At 33.9% G+C, this 17,598-nt stretch overlaps 1 protein-coding gene across 1 annotated transcript in view; it reads right to left on the reverse strand.

Moving 5' to 3' along the window:
• HSD17B4 (hydroxysteroid 17-beta dehydrogenase 4) overlaps positions 1-17,598 on the reverse strand; it is an 89,419-nt gene that overhangs the window by 11,851 nt on the left and 59,970 nt on the right. The window contains exons 17-21 of the mRNA XM_050794417.1: positions 13,562-13,627; positions 5,406-5,475; positions 4,689-4,795; positions 3,525-3,611; positions 730-816 (exon numbers count right to left, since the gene is read on the reverse strand). Of these exons, the coding sequence (XP_050650374.1) occupies positions 730-816; positions 3,525-3,611; positions 4,689-4,795; positions 5,406-5,475; positions 13,562-13,627 (417 nt within the window). The remainder of the gene's footprint in view (positions 1-729; positions 817-3,524; positions 3,612-4,688; positions 4,796-5,405; positions 5,476-13,561; positions 13,628-17,598) is intronic.

The following is a 17,598-nucleotide window of genomic DNA, read 5'->3' on the forward strand; positions in this document are numbered from 1 at the left end:
TAATTTTTGTATTTTCAGTAGAGACAGAGTTTCACCATGTTGGCCAGGCTGGTCTTTAACTCCTGACCGCAGGTGATCTAACCACTTCAGCCTCCCAAAGGGCTGGGATTACAGACATGAGGCACTGAGCCCGGTCTAAATTTTTTTTGTTTTTCTTAGCCTATTCTTAAGGAATTTTAATTTTCAGTCAGTTATGTGGTTTATAACAGACAATTAAAGATCATGGGGATCAAAACCTCAACATTACAAAGCTAATATTTCAGAAATAAGCATTTTTATCAAAAGTCTCAGCATGCTAATAAATAATACAATGTTTTAATAAATTACACACACTATTGGTTTATATATTTGCATACAAAGCTTTATATAAATCTTTAAATCAAGAAAAAGGTACAGGATATTCAACTTTTTAATCTATTTTTCTCCAAAATGCTGTTTGCTTAAGATTCTGATTAAACAACTGTAGTTGTTTTATTTACTCTAAAACTAGAAAATTACATTCTCTTGAAAGATATCCCAGTATTCTGCAAAACAAGTTTTTTAAAGTTTATAAATTGCCAGAGTATTCCTTCTATTCCAAGTGGTTTTGAAATTAATGTCTTTCACTTCAAGAATTAAGAATAGTTTCACGGTTGTTAATTTTCTAAAGTAGCCTAACCACTCTTAAAGTCACCTTAACTGAAATTCCTAAATGAGGAAGTGGCTTGGATACTAATCTTTATAACCTACCTCAGAGGGTGTCTTAGCTGAAGTATCAGATGTTGGTGCAAGGTCCACATATGCATTTGAAATGACAATGTCTCCAGTTTCTTGGACCTCAGGAGGAGAAGAAAAAAAAAAGATTTATTCTGATTACAATGGAAGTGTAATTTCACTGTGAAACAGTACAAATTCTAAAATTTATATTTTTTCCTCATATGAAAAAGAATATAATAATCCAGATAAAATAAAAGGCTGATAAAGTAAATGTCAAGATGAATAAACACAAAGGCTTTCTGATTTCATACAACTGTTACTAACCCTGGCTTTATAATCAACTGGAGCCCTTAGAAAAAAAAAAAAAACCTTGTGAGGTCCCATCCCCCAAAATTCCAATGTAAATACACTGACAGAGACTGGGCCTTGGTATTTCGGGCATTTTTTTAGGGGGAAGTGGGGATCAGGGGATGAACTCTTATAAATAGAATTCAGTCCATGCTGAATCCTTATAAATAGTAAAAGGCATAGCACAATAGTCACATGAGGCAGTGGTACTCAGAGTACATTTGTTCTGCTAATATAGAATAAAATTGGCTAGGAATAAACCATAATAGTGTTTTTTAAGTAGTAATTCCAGGTCTTATTTCAAGAGGAAGTGTACACAGCATAAGTTAAATGCCTAAATAGGCTTTTATCAAAATGGTCATTAAAGGAATTCAAATTCTGATTCCTAGTCCCTCATTTCAAATTATTCCAATGGCTATTCTTTCATAAAAATTGTGGTATTGCTACAAATGTATAGGATAAGTTTCTAAAGTTTAAGGTAGCATTTATTAAAACTTTGATTTTTAACAATCAAGAAGATCATTCTCTTGACTACATCTCATCATATTTTGGAGGAAAAAAGACCTTTCAAGTAATTTGTTCTCTTTACTTCAAATTACATACATTGAAAAGCATGGAAAGAGATAATTAATTCACAAAATGCACTTTAGTAAATTACTTTATTGTTAACAAGTCAAACAAATCATTTTAAAACACTGGTTTAAAATGTTTCTTATATCTTAAGAATAGAAAGGAAAGGAGGAATGGAAGAAGGGAGGGAGAAAGTGAGAAAAGGAGGAAGGGAGAGAAGGAGTCCTAAAACTAATAGAAAAAGAATATCTATAATCACTGAAGAAAAATATAGCAAATATGCTGAAAAGATAAAACAGCATGCTTAGGATTTAACAAAATGGCAAGAATACTTTATATTTAGACATTTAATAATTTCTCAGCCCTTCAAGTTTGTATCCATAAAATTATTTACATACTATTCATCACCAAAATTGCAGGAAAATAAAATCTGTAATATAGGCATGGTCATTAACACTTTTAGAGTTCATAATCTCAATCAAAAAGCAAAACTTACTCATACAAAACAAATTAGAAAATGTGAGGACTCCAAAATATGTGGCACAGATATTAGCTGCAAAGGCTTACAGAGAACACTAATTTGAGTGTATGTATGGGTAGGAAAGTGGGGAATAGTAAGAGACTGTCTCTAAGAGCAAAGTGGAGCTTGAACTTAAGCCTAAAGGACAGGAAGAATTTGAAAAGTAAAATAAACAATATGTACAGATTAAGCAGGAAAATGATACTGCAACCAACAGAAAGGAATTAGGAGTAAGGCAACCATGTAAGAAGAATTTTGCAGAGTTATCTATTTGTGAAAGAAAACATGATACAAAAAAGACATTTGGGGCCTGGAATCAAAGCTTTGAAGCCATGCTGATCTGGTTTCTATCCCAGCTCAACCACTTGCTGTGTGACCATGAGCAAGTTATTTAGGACACCTAGATTAGATTTTCTTAGGAACCTAGATTTTGTTATATTTACATGCAGATTTATTATGCATATTAAAGAAAATACTATTGCCAGTTTATAGGTTCTCAATAAATGAAAGCTAATACCATTATCATTGGAGTTGTTTAATATGCTCTATATAGCATGAAATGATCAAGACAAAAAGTATTACCCTGGTCAACCGTGTTAACAAAAACTGTCTTTCAATAACTTGCAAATAAAACAATGATTGCATGTCCTTTTAGTATTTTACTGGAGCATTGCTAACAGCCTCACCCCAAAATAACCTCACTCTATAGGGAGGTACACCTTTATTTGGCTTGTCATTTACTATTTGCTAGGCCCAGACTCTGTGATGTACTTGTTAATTTGTGGATTTTTGTGTAATCAAGATGCATACGATTTCTGTCCACAGAAAAATCATAAAGGGTAAGATTTTATTGTTCTGCAGGATATTAACTAATTTTGTCTCTAACTCTGCAAAATTATTTTAGAATGACTTTCCTATTGGACCATATAAACATGTTGTTCTAACTGTCTTTTGAACATATTTTATCATATTGCAAGATCCTTCATTAATGAGTCAAAGATTTCTGTCGTGTTTTCACTGTCTGTCTGTCTGAGTCATGCCTTTAAATTTTTTAAGATGATATTTTGACAATGACTTGATTGACTAGTTGAGCCAAAAAGACATGGTTGGTTGGGTTTTCAGAATATCTGGGCCACTGCTACACAGATAGGTACCAATTTAGTTGAAAATAAAAGAGAAAATAAAACACAAGGTGCAAAACACTTCTTTTTTCTTTTTTAAAAAAGTGTTGCTTGATAAAAACTTTGAAAATCCCAGACAAGATGTATCTTATTTTTAATGAAAAGTTACAAAAAGAAATTTTCTATCCATAGTACTAACCAAAAAAGAAATGATAAGATGGAACACAAAGACAAAGCATGTGAGAAGGGTGGCAAAGCAAAATTCATACCTTGGTTTGAAAATGAATTCTGTTTCCTTCCTTCCACATCTCAGTTTGTAGAGTTTGTCCTGGATATACTGGTTTTGCAAAACGAGCCTTTAAAAAAGAGTTGTGGGGTTAAAAATGTTTTAAAAGGAAACTCTTTTACTTGTAGGAGAAAAAAATTGGAAAGCAAATTAGAGAGCACAAAAGAAAAAACAACTCGAGGTTTAAAGATATTTAAATTCATAAAAGACCTAAATATAATATGAAAAAAATAGTAAAATAAAGATGTAACTAGCATAAGTAAGCCGATTCTTTATCTTTCAAAGTATGGAATCAAAAAATAGTGTTTTTTATCTTGACAAATCAAGAAATAAAACCATAATCATATTAGGTAAAGTTATATAGGTACCTCAGAACAACTGAAATAGTTAAAAGTGGTACAAATTAAGTCTGAAGAATGAGGCCTGGCGTGAGTATATAGGGCAAAATAATTCCACTTTTTATTTCATAATTGTATTATTTTCTCTGTGTATATATTACTGGATAATAAAAAATAGTTGTAATAAAACGAAAAGCATGAGAGTAATCAGTGCTAACAAAGGCAATGCACTGCTGCATGGAGAATAAATTAAAAGCTTTCAGAGCTATTTGACAATGCCTTAAACTTTTTTAAGTATACATCTTTTGGCTTAAACTTACACAAAAATAATGTGGGCATGGATATTTTGTTACTTATAATGGATAAAAATTTGAAATCAACTAAAAGGTACAGAGTTAAAACAACAAACAGTCATTATATTGCTGTAGATGTATGTTTATTGGACTTAATCAGCCACTTAACATTTTTAATTAAATTAAGGAAAATGATAAAACAGTTTAAAAAAAAAGCAAACCTTGAGTTTTCAAGGCATATGTACTGATACATATATATATATATGCACCTAATTAATTTATAAAGCAACCCAGTTGATGTTAAAATTGCAACTGTGCATCCTTCCTGGTGCATGTGCAACAGAGCTATTTATAGCTACAAAAAGAAAGTGTGCTGATTGCCAGGTCAATGAAATAATAAAAATGTACATTGCCGTAGTACAGTATCTATTTTAAGTTAAATCAGTAAAACCCCTTTTCTTCTCTAAAGATAGAAAAAGGAAGTAATATTCAAATTATATAATAATATACATTTACCTTAATTGCCTTGAATCTTGACACATCATTATCTGCAAACTGCTGTAAAATACGCCTGGCAGAAAATCCAAATGTACATAATCCATGTAATATGGGCTTGTCAAAACCTAGGAAAGAGAGAACACTGAGTTAGATATACGTTCCTTTAAAGTTTAAAAATCAAGTATAGTTAATTCAGGACTTTAAAAATATCTTTAGACTGCAGTAGCATGAATTATACCATCTATTTTAAGAAACACAGAAGATATTTTTAAAAGAGTATTTCCTGGGAGGAAATTATAAAATAAAGAAAGAAAAAACAAAAACAAAAAAACAGGAAAAGAATGTGAGAGATCTGCAAACACAATTGTTTTGTTTAGTTTTAGTTGTAACCATGAAATCATCCAGGGTACTCTCAATATCCACATAGGTAGATGATCCTTCCCTACCTTTCAGTTCTTTGCTTTCTCTCCAACGACTTCATGACACCCACCCTCATGGTCCTATCCTAGACCTCGCACTAGCAGGAACTTCCATCCACCATAATCTGAATTTCAAGTGCACTATTTTCTGAACACATTTCCTACCTTTCCATATCCTTTGCATAAATGTAATAAATAACATTTTTAAAATGTTACTCAAACTACCAGTCATAAGTAGTAGTGTCTTTACATTATTTAGTTAATTAAATATCGAATAGCTAATATTTTTCATTGATACATATTATCAGCAGCTCACCTGCTAGACTGGCAAAGTTAGGATCAATGTGTAAGGGATTCCAGTCTCCACTGAGGCGGTACAAAGCAGCCTGTGGAGAAAGCATAAACATAACTAGAACTCAGTGTTTTGTTAAAATATATTAGATGAAAAATAGGAAACATGGCTGGTTATTGGTATAAACACTGTATCATAATGTACCTGAGGCTCTGATTTTAAAAATAATTATTTGTAACAATAAAGATTACATATAATGAAATGTTTTTGTAACACTTGCCACTAAAATCAGTGGGAGGGAAAAAAATGTAGAAAGGGAAGCCAAGAATTATATATGGGTAAAACACTGTTACTACTGCCTAAGGAGACATTCACAAAAAGAAGTCAATCAGTCTACTCCCATTTATACACAGATAAGGTAAATGTTTATAGTCTGTTCTAAGCAAGCAAAATTTATGCCAACTTTCTTACTAGGGTGTTTTAAATTGAAGCTTCTAAGACCATATCAGACATAGAAACATCAAAGACTTCTCACTAACTTTCATGCTGCTGGTACACTAAATCCTGAACATTAGCTCACCCTGCAAGAAAACTGACTGAACTGATAGCTTGCTATTATGATAAAAGTTCTGCTCAGTCCGGATATCCACATCACTGGTTTACTTAGATAAGGTAGGATTAGCAGTGTGGCCTGGATAACAATAGGGAAAAAGTCACCATACTTTCTGGCATTTAAATGGTACATTCTTCCCAAGTTATAAAGCACTTACCAGCACTGAAAGGAAGAAATTCACCAAACAGCTAATAGTAAGTGTATTTAATGTATCTGTAAACTTGACCCTTCTAGGTCAGCCTCAAGACTTCTTCCCTTTCTCATTAATTGCTGTGTTGTTTTCCAAAGACTACTGAAATGTTGTGTAAAGACTAGCCATATATTTTTTAAATTACTGATCTTTTATTACTTTTAAATTATTATTTTTAACAAGTTTTATTTATAGAAAATACTCTGTAATTCATAAGAAAACATGATTTTCTTTTTAATGCTTTGCATAAATCCAATAAGCTCTTTTCCTTCCCCATCACTCCATATAATGGTTCTATAGATTATTCACTTTCTCAATGACTCAATATTCCTTCTTTTACAAGTCGTCTTAATATAATGAAATAAAATAAGCCATTATTGAATACTGGTGACTTGCAAGATCCTATAAGAGATGCTAAGGAAGTAAACAATAATTTTTAAAAAGCACTTTATATAATAAAATGTTAGCAAATATATATCATGATGTTGTATACAAATGAAAGAAAGACACATTTCAGGGCCTGAAATTGTGACAGGAAATTGTCAAACACATGCTAGATGATGGGATTTGGTACCAGGCAGATCTCGATTCAAAGCCAGCTCTACCATTAATGGGCAAGTTTCTTCACCACTCTAAGCCTTAATTTCTCATTCAGAAACATTTAGAGGCCAACAGAACTTACTCTCACAGAGTAGTTGGAAAAAGGTGGGATAAAGCTTACAAGGTATTATATTTGATACATAATACCTCAATAAATGTTAGTTATTTTTTAAAGATTATAGCAACAATATAAACAACGAAGTTTCTAAGATTAGTACTAGTATTTTTATCCCACATTTATCATTCCTATAAATGAAAACAATGTTCTAAAGAAATCATATTAATATGAAATATCTCACATTATTTCAATGATGGCATTGCTTTCTATAGATAACAGAGTTAGTTAAACAAAGACAAAAAAGGCTCATTATGAGAAACGACAAAAGCCAACTGACTGGATGTTTGACCCATTCAATCATAGCACAAAATAAGCACCGTTCAATTAATAACAACCACTGCCAAAGCTTATCTTCTACATATTTTGAAGAAAAGGCATATTTCAGAAGGAAAGCTAAAAGTTTCTTGTTTGTTTCATTTCTGCCTAGAAATGTCATTATAAATAACAACCACCAAAAGGTAAGAAAAAGACAAATAGCTATATATTATATTGCATATTAAAAGTAGGTAGGAGGATAATCTGTATACAAGTAAACTATTTCTTAATTTGATTTTTTTTAAATTGTACCATTAAGTTAAACTAAATGCTAAATAAATAGGCTCAGGAAACTAGTGCTTTCTAAGTCCTCATATCCTCCAAAAAAATATACAAATAACGAGAACAAATAAAACTACACAAATCTCAAGCCTACAGTGTAACTATAAGACAGAGAACACTGCAAACTTCAAATTCCAGTGAGTCTTAATATAAACACCACTTTTCTATCACTGCTAACTTGTGAGCACCCTCTGAAAGCTACTGCAAAGTGGCAGGGCTGGCGGGGGGTGCAAAAGCAGTGCATGGAAGAGGGAAAAGGAAAATCACTCCCAGATAAATCCATCTTAAGAGCAAAAATACTGAAATGAATCCTGGAAGATTAGAGCACTGACTACAGTGAAAAGAATTAATAGTACACCAGCCTTCCAGTGGCAGTCCCAGAAAGGTATCACTTTCTGGGAGAAGAATATAAAACCAAGATATCCCCTTTGGAAACTGGATGGTGAAGAAAAAAAGAAGCAAGAGAGGAAATTAATGATCCTGCAAGATAATTTATTTTTATTTTTTTAAATAAAACACCTCCCCACAGTGCCCCTTCTTTAAAGCCACCCACTAAAGAAATTGCATTTTGCTACACAGAGAGAAAGGGCAATTTTGAACTAAGAATCTTGGAAATCCCAAACCACAAAATGCACAGAGGTAAATATTCTTCATCTATACAATGCTACCATAAAACTAAAACTGAAAATGCAAAACAAAACCTTTTAGCAAATGAATTCCACCATCCCCCCACCGAAATAAACTACCAAACAGAAGAAAACTATAACATAACACTCACGCATTTGGGGACGTGAAACAAACACTCTGAATCCAAAATCCAAAACCTAAGAAAATAAATAGATGACATACATGAAGAAGTAAATAAGTAATGATTACATTCAAGAAAGAAATTGAAAGAAAAAAATCAAAATCATATAAGAAATGAAGACTAAATTATAAGGTACCCAAAGGAGAACACATTCAAATAAAAATCAAATAAGGGGATGGCAGAAAGGGCGGAAATGAACCATGAGAATGAAAATGAGATCAAGAAGGAACTAAAAAAGAACAGAAGAAAAGTAGTTGAAAGACATAAAAAGATCCAATGTACATATAAATGGAGTATCCAAAGAAAGAAAAACAAAATAATGAAAGAGAACTAATATTTACAATTTTAATACTATAAAACTAAAAGACCTGAATATACATATTAAAAAGGCCCATCAGTATATAAAGAAGGCTGACCTGCAACATGCAAGACTGAGACATATCCCAGCAAAACCATTAGACTTAAAAGACAAAAATAATCTTGAGGGCCTCAGGGTAAAGATCAAGTAACTTACAGGGGAAGATAATTAGATTGGCATCTGACTTTTCAAAGGCAACACACAAAGTAAGACAACAATGCTGCACCATTTTTAAGAAATAAGATTTTATATCCAACAAAGCTGTCCCTTCAAGTATCTAGGGTAAATAGTTTTAAATAAACAGAAACCAAGGCAACACTATACACGAGCCCTTCTTGGGGTACCTTCCACAGAAGGAGCTTCATCCAACTAAGAGCTGACTAAGAAGCTTTGGCAAAAGGGTTGACATATTCAATTGCCAACATAAAACTGAAAGATGCAGAAAAGTGGAAATAATATATAAATGTTAAATGCTCTAAACAATAAAAACAATGCATCCCCCAAAATGGGAACAATAAGAGGGGAAAAAGGAAGTAAAATAAGCTCTTTTGACTGTTATACAAGAAACAAATGAAGCCAAGGGACAGCAATAAAAACTAAAAAACTAGACAGTCATGGATTAAATGGGAAAATGAGACACTAAGGGCTTTAAAAAAGGCATATACGACTTTTGCTTCTGGCCCTAATATAGGACCTGGAATGGACTTATTCTTCCACCATAAACAACTAGAAAAATTATAAAGAAAAAGGTGGGGGTTACCACTGTTCCTAGACATTGGACAGCAGGCAATGCAGGACTACAATTCTTTACAGAAAAGAAACAAACAAGATGAGCTCTGCAACTGTACCGCTTCCTTCTGACAGCAGTTCCCAGAATGCAATTCAGAAATCTCGAACATAGCAAAGTGGTCTCATTGAGTTACAAATATAGATTAGAATTCTGAAAGGATGATGCAGCTGAATTTGTGTGTACTGAAGAGGAGTAAGTTACACAGAAAAATAACTCCAGAAATCTAAATGGGGGTCTCACTGGGGCCATAAAAAAAGGTCCTGGAAGATGATACACCACATGAAGAAAGAGGCCATGTGGGGAGGATTCGAATCACCCCACCCAATAGCTAGCACTAAACCCCCGGATATGCAAAAGAAGCCATCTTGGAACCTTCCAGCCCTGCCCAGCTGCCATCTAAAAGCAGATACACCATTTGCAGCAGAAGCCCTGCCCAGCTGCCATCTAAAAGCAGCTACAACATTTGTAGCAGAAAGATCACCCAGTCAGCCCAGAGTCTTAGAAAATAATATATCATTGTCAAAAAAAAAAAAAAAAAAAAAAAACAGGTAGTAGTTATAAATGTATGGTAATTTTTTTGGTTTCTCAATGATTTGTTTTTGATTCCCAATGATTTATCTCAAACTTTCACCCACAAACAATCAGTGAAGTGAAGGTGACACATACTGGAAACTAAAGACGATGGGTACTGTGGCAGCCTAGACAAAAAGTTCAAAGGAGTCTTCTGGAGCCGCGAGTGGGACCTAGAACATGGCTGTCAGCAATAGCTCTCTCAGATTCTGAGACCAGAGGATGTCCAAGAAGTTTTTTCTTTTAAAAGTTGACAATTGGTGTATCATACTGTGATCGTTTAGTAGAAGCAGAATTATAAAAAATTATGATAATATTCTAGTTAAACTAAATTAAATGCTGGGACTCTTCTAGATGAGATGAATGCTTATGTTGCTTTGATTCTTAATGACTTTACATGAGTTCTTTATGGTCCTAAAGGTCCAAATAAAAATAAGAGAGAAAGAACACTCTAGGAGATATGACTTGGTATTTGCAGCATCTGGAATGCAATCAGTCTCTGCATCTAAAATACAGAGTTGATCAGCAGTTCACTTTAGATGATCCCATCAAATAGTAAGTACTTTCTGGCAGTTATGTGCAAGTGACTCGGATGGTCCAACCAGCATCCACGATCTTTCTAACAGCTTTGTGGCCCCAAAAAGGGGTGTTCTAAATCTGCAAAGATCTCCCACTGGAAGACCTGTTTTTGAGCCTAGGTCTGTTTTCAGTTCAAGATAACAGTAATTGTAATAAAGAATTATATTTTACTGGACACTAGCACTAATATGCCAAATATTAACTTTACTTAATAGGGTATGTTTAGTATAAGATATGTATCTGGGGAAACTATGGATATTTGTTCTCATTTTCCTCAAATACAAAGCCTGATATCTGATATTTACTTATTGTTTGGTCTTTCTAGATTATTGCAGTGGAACTGTCTATTAATAATTATGAAAAACTACAAAGTACACTTGTATTGTCATACTCATTTGTTTTGTTATGTTTTGTTTTGAGACAGGGTCTTGCTCTGTTACACGGGCTGGAGTGCAATGGTGCAATCATAACTCACTGCAGCCTCGATTTTCCAGGCTCAAGTGATCCTCCACCTCAGCCTCCTGAGTAGCTGGGACAATAGGCGTACGCCACCATGCTCGGCTAATTTTTTATTATTATTACTTTTAGTGGAGACAAGGTTTTGCTGTGTTACCCAGGCTGGTCTCAAACTCCTGAGCCCAAGCAATTCTCCCACATCAGCCTCCCGAAGTGCTGGGATTTAAGGTGTGAGCCACTGTGCAGGCCTGCCATACTAGTTTGAAGATGAAGAAACTCTCCTGAAGACATTATAAACAGACATTCCAGAAGAGATACTGGTAGAATTAAAAATATATAGTTGCCAGTTTTCTTAATGATTGAAAAGTTACTAAGTTAATATAAATACCTAACATAAAGTTTATGTATAATGGCATAATTTTTCCTCATTTCCATTTCTCTTAAAGATCTGCCCATGCACAATCATCCTACACTAGTCTCCAATGTGAATACTCTAATTCTTACCCTTATACACACGTCATGCTCTTCTCCTCTCTTACACTCCATCATTACTTCTCAACACACTGCAAGCCCTACATATCCGGAGAGAGAACAACCCATATACCATCTCAGCGAAGTCCCATTTTTACTATTGAACCCTTCTATATGTCATTCCCTAATGAGTATCCCTTCTCTGAATGTCTGTTACACTTATACTACAAATCAAAGCCTTGTATTTAAACATTCATTGCTTGGAATAGGTACCCTAGTTATTTCAGACATCTACATCTTGAGTATCCAAGTGTTCCTTCCATTCCTTGACAATAGATGACATTTCTTCTAAGTGACTTGTATTTCTTATAGCATGGATCCAATTTCAGATGTCCCACAAATTTCCCTGAAATTTACAACAAAGTTTTATGCAAAATGTTTTTTAGGGAACTAGTATATAGCTTTCATCGTATTTTCTAATTATCATTCAATACAAAATGGCCAAGAACTTCTGCCAAATGATGAGTGCCCATTATTCACACAAAAAATATTGTTGATTTAAAAACTGTATTTTGTCATGCAGCAAAATATTAAAACCTACCTTAAAACTAACAAAAAGTTTTAGTCATCTGAAAAAAAAAAGAAATAAAACCCCTCTACTTACTGTGTGTAGAAATTCAAACCTTGGAAACTATTCAGCTTTTATTTACAGCAGATACATTTTTTACTTCAGTATAATAAAGAGGTATTTCTTGGGTTTTCTAAACCATAAAACCATGAGCCTTTTCTGTTTTTTAGTACTCTAACAGAATTAGTTTCTTAATTAAGCCTTATGTAAACATAAATATGAGTGCATTCTTAAGAAATTGATAAGAAAGCATAATGGATGGAAAAAATATTTAAAGGCAAGAATAAAGCAATGTTCCCTCCATCACCTGATTATATGATACAGAAAAAAATTACATATGCACCAACTTTAATTCTCTCTGGCTCATGAGATTACATTTCTATTTGCTAGGAAACATAAGTCCTGCAAAGTTTTCATAGCAAACATACCAAAAATATTTTTTTAACTTTCAAGTTCAGGAGTACATGTGCAGGATTCTTACACAGGTAACTGTGTGTCATGGGGGTTTGTTGTGCATATTATTTAATTACCCAGGTATTAAACCTACTACCCATTAGTTATGTTTCCTGATCCTCTCCCTCCTCCTATCCTCTACCCTCCGGTAGGCCCCACTATGTGTTGTTCTCCTCTAAAATACAACCGAAAAAAATTTTAAGTGAACTTTATGAACAATTTGTTGTTATTACATGCTCACACACTGCATCACTCCAGAGGTTTAAGGATTTTATGCTATATCTGCATGGTTACTCTGCTGGCCATCTTAGAGAAGAATCTTGAAGTCTCTCAAAAATAAACTTACTTTTCTCACTTTTATGGTTGCTTTTTGCTTCTTAAACAAATTTTTCTATGCTCACAGAATTTGTGAACTGACAGGATATTTTATCTCCTTCACCAGAAAACAAATTTTTTATGTCAAACGAAAAAGATTAAATCACCTACTGCTTCTAAGATGCTTTACTTGCCTGTCCTTTAAACTTGGTATAAAATAATCTGTTTCCAAGCAGTGTGGCATTGCTTTCTTTCCCAAAGAGGAAAGGATGACTAATACTTGCCTTTTAACTATTTTTTATCCTGCACTTACTCTGAGGCTTTCATGAAATTCTTCACTCTTAAAGTGGGCAGCCTCTCCAAAGAAAGCACTCCATTACCAACAACATGCAATGCTTTTTAAATGGACTAATAAAAAACCATTTTATATTTTATTTTGGTATCTAGTGGGAAAACATTAATAACTAAAAATTTACAAAAAAATAACTTGCAATCACAGGAAACATGTCTTTATGTTTATTATGTTAAACAGGCCCTACTTTTTAGATGCATAATGTTATACAGTATCAGAGTTACAAATTAACAAGTGTCATCAACCAGATGGATTTATCATTTTTCAAAAATACAATCTTACCTGATTAAGAGAAGTGGTATCTGTAAGTACAGCATCAGGAGGTCTATTAGGTATGGCTACAGCTACCTAAAATTAAGACATTACATGTTAAATCTTAAATGCAAATTATCATTATTCTCTTTAACCAAACTAACATTTGATACACAACCATGTTTCAATACAATAAATTCTGCAAATTGGATAAAAGGACTTTACCAAAAAATTCATGTTCAGGAAATAATGATATTTAAAATTTCATAACTCCTAGCTTCATCTACACTATGATTTGCCTGAAATGACCTTTTTAAATGTAAAGAATTATGTAATCAGATTCGTCCTCCAGGCCACAATGGAGAAAAAGTTAAGGACAGTTTTTCCCTATGTAAAAGAAAAAAACAACTACAAGAATTAGACATACAATTCACATCTAAATTGATTCAGTCTTTAAAACTGGTCTTTTAAATCCTTGCATATTTTAATTTGCCATCTTAACAACAGTTACCAAAAATATTTGAATTATTATGATCCCTTAATGCCAACACTTAAAACTCCTTTTTGATGAAAAGTTTGCAACATCTACAACGTAAGTATCTGAGTGCCAGTTTATGGTTGATTTAAACCAAAGTAAACATAAAAAATTCAAGTAGCTAATATCTACTTTTCAATAATTTATAACAGAGGCAAAATTTTGTTATTCATTTATTCTCAATTAGGTAAATTTTCCACAATAAAGTTTTTGTCCTTTTAAAGAGTTAAGAAATTACTGATTTTTCATTACTAAAATGCCACGCTTAGATATATTCCCAAACTTATCCTCACAAACCCCCTACACCCAAAACATAAAAAAAGATCATGGGGGAAGTTGCTGCTTCTAAAAACAAACAAAAGGCAGCCTGCTGTTTTTCAAAAATCCTTGCATGAATTACACTCCTTTGCTTCAGTTGTATCCAGCGTATTTTGCAGGTTTTATCTACATATTTATTTTCAATGCATTCTACTAGGTTTTGGAGGACCTGACTTCAATCTATAGGTTCTGAGCAGTCTTTTAAAATTTCTGAGTACCAAGAGTTCTCTGAACCTGTCTTGATTCTGAGGGCTGCCTGATTAAAAATAAATAAATGAAAATTAAAAATTAAAAAATGTTGAGTACCTTTTATTCCACAAAATCCATTGTATGCCATGTATACAAAGGGCATTGAAGATGGACAGTGCTGCCATGGTAGTTTTACTGTTAACAGACTAGAAACTCGTTTATGGCACAGGGCTTCACCATGACTTGACATCATCTCTGATTTTTTTCTCAAAGCAACAAGTGATACTTGTGAAAAGTGCTCAGAGAATGGTATCTAGTTTAGATTATTTTCTGGTCTACAATAATTCATTATTGCCCAATATTAAAAAGAACATAGAGGGAGCCCAAGGTGGATAGGACACCTGAGGTGAGGAGTTCGAGACCAGCCTGGCCAACATGGTGAAACCCCATCTCTACTAAAAACACAAAAATTAGCCAGGCATGGTGGTGGGTGCCTGTAATCCCAGCTACTTGGGAGACTGAGGCAGGAGGATCACTTGAGCCCGGGAGGCAGAGGTTGCAGTGAGCTGAGATCACACCACTGCACTCCAGGCTGGGCGATACAGCGAGACTCCATCTCAAAAAAAAAAAAAAAAAAAAAAAAAAAAAACAAGAACATATAGTTAAAAAGGAAAAACAAATAGCATGTTATATTTACTTCATCTAATACAGCCTCAGACTTGTATTATTTTACCCTTTCTAAAATAACATCTTCACTAAAAGCTTACAAGTTTTAGGAGTGAATATAACATTTCCAAGCTTTTCATTCAGACAATGCCACTGCATATGTTTGTGCAGTGCATAACTTGCCTTAGGGTTCTTAACAACTCATAATTTGCTACCGGTGAAAAGATACAACCTCACATAAATAATACTCAGTTAATACCTGTCCAGGTAATTTTTTCACATCCAAGCAATAAGAGAGTACAATTTTTTTTTTTTTAATGTGGGCCCAGGACATTGTTTTCATATAGTATTGATCAATATTAATTTTTCAAACAGCTTTACTGACTCAATACACATATAATTTGCCCATTTAAAATGTAAAATCCAGTGATTTTTAGTATATTCGCAGAGCTGTCCAACCATCACCAGAATCAACTTAGGCACATTCTCATGTCCCCAAAAGAAAACCTATACCCATCAGCAGTCACTCTCCATTGTCTCCTTTCTCCTCCAGCCCCTGGCAACCTCTAATCTACTTTGTGACTCTACAGATTTGCCTATCCTGGGTATTTCATATAAATATAGTATGTGGTCACTTGCTATCAATCTGAAGAACTTTCTTTAGTATTTCTTGTAAGGCAAGACTGCTAACAACAAATCATCTCAGTTTTTGTTGTCCAGAAATGTCTTTATTTTGCATTCATTTTAGAAAGATCATTTTGCTGCTTATAAAATTATTGGGTTTTTTTTTTTCCTTTCAGCACTCTGAATACATTAGCCCACTATCTTTTGACTTCCATTGTTTCTGATGAGAAGTCAGAGGTCAGCTCTTAATCTTATTGGGGTTCCTTTGTAAGTAATGAGTCATTTTTTCTCTCATTATTTTCAACATTTTCTTTTTGTTTCTGGCTTTCAACACTTTTACTACAATGAAGAGAATATGGATCTCTTTAGATATATAATCTATTTGGAGTTGACTGAGCTTCTTGGATGTATAATGTTTTTCATAAAAAGCCATCATTTCCTCAAAATTTTTTTCTGTTCCTTTCTCTCTATCTGATACACCGATTATATGAATGTTAGTGTGCTTAATGATACTCCGCCTTTCTCTAAAGCTCTTCATTCTTCTTCCTTCTTTTCACTGTGGTTCTCTCTGTTCTTTAGTTTGTATAATCACTATCAATCTTTAAGCTTTTTTGATTCTTTCTTCTGTCAGCTCAAATCTACATTTGGCCCTTCAACAGTAAATTTGTCATTTCAGTTATTATACTTTCAGCTCCAAAACTTCTATTTGGGTCTTTGTAATAATTTATATATATTTAGTAACATGTAAGCATGGTTCCCTTTAATTCTTTGAACATAATTATAGCAGATGGTTTGAAGTCTCTCTACTAAGTCCTCTCAAAGGCAGTTTCTGTTGCCTGTTTGTTTTTTCCGTCTATGCATCACACTCTCCTGTTTCTTCCATGTCTAATAATTTTTTGTTGCTAACTGGGAATTTCAGATAATAGATTATAACAACTCTAGACACTAATCCCCCACCTGTTCCAGGGCTTGTTGCTATTGTTTATTTAGTAACTTAGCTAGACTCTTATATGTGAGTCTATTCTCCCAACAATGTACAGCCTCTGATATTGCTCCTCAGAGGGTGCGCCTTGAGTCTGTGCAGTCACCCTAGGATGACACTGGTTTTAGCAGGACTCTCTTTGACTGTCTCTCCTTGGTCTCTCTGTTAAACTGTCTGCCTCTTTTGGTATCATACCCAGTTGTTAGGTTCCATTAATTGCCAGATGACTGTTCTATTTTTTTCAACAGGGTCCTGGGGTATAAATTGTTCAACAATCTGATCCAATTAAATTCAAGCCTCTTTGCAAGGATAGTCGTTGAGGCCAGTCTTTGAGGTTTGTTACAATCCCAGGAGGGCTTTTCTTAGCTATCTCTTTCCCTGGTTCTTTCTAGTAAACGTCTAGCTAGGCTACACTTTAGCTTCTGCTGTTATGGAACTACCAGCCTTCTCTTAATTGCTTATCACTACAGTCACACCTTGTTTTTGAGGGCATCCTTGAGCTTGAAATTCCAAATACTCAGTTACAAAAAGAGTCTGTTTCCTTGAGAAGAGGGTCAGAGCTTTGTGTTACTACAGGCTTCCTCTCCCTCTAGGCAGAACTTCTGCAGGAATGCTGACATACTTCTCTCCAAAGTGATACACTTGCTTTACAAGAATGAAGCAGGGCAGGTGTAGTAGCTTCTGTTCTTCTCAGCCGGCTCTCCAACCATGGAGCCTCCATGCTACGGGAAAGCTAGGGGCAAGTGCAATCAG

This window comes from Macaca thibetana, chromosome 6, assembly GCF_024542745.1.
Source record: "Macaca thibetana thibetana isolate TM-01 chromosome 6, ASM2454274v1, whole genome shotgun sequence".
NCBI classification, from domain to species: domain Eukaryota; kingdom Metazoa; phylum Chordata; class Mammalia; order Primates; family Cercopithecidae; genus Macaca; species Macaca thibetana.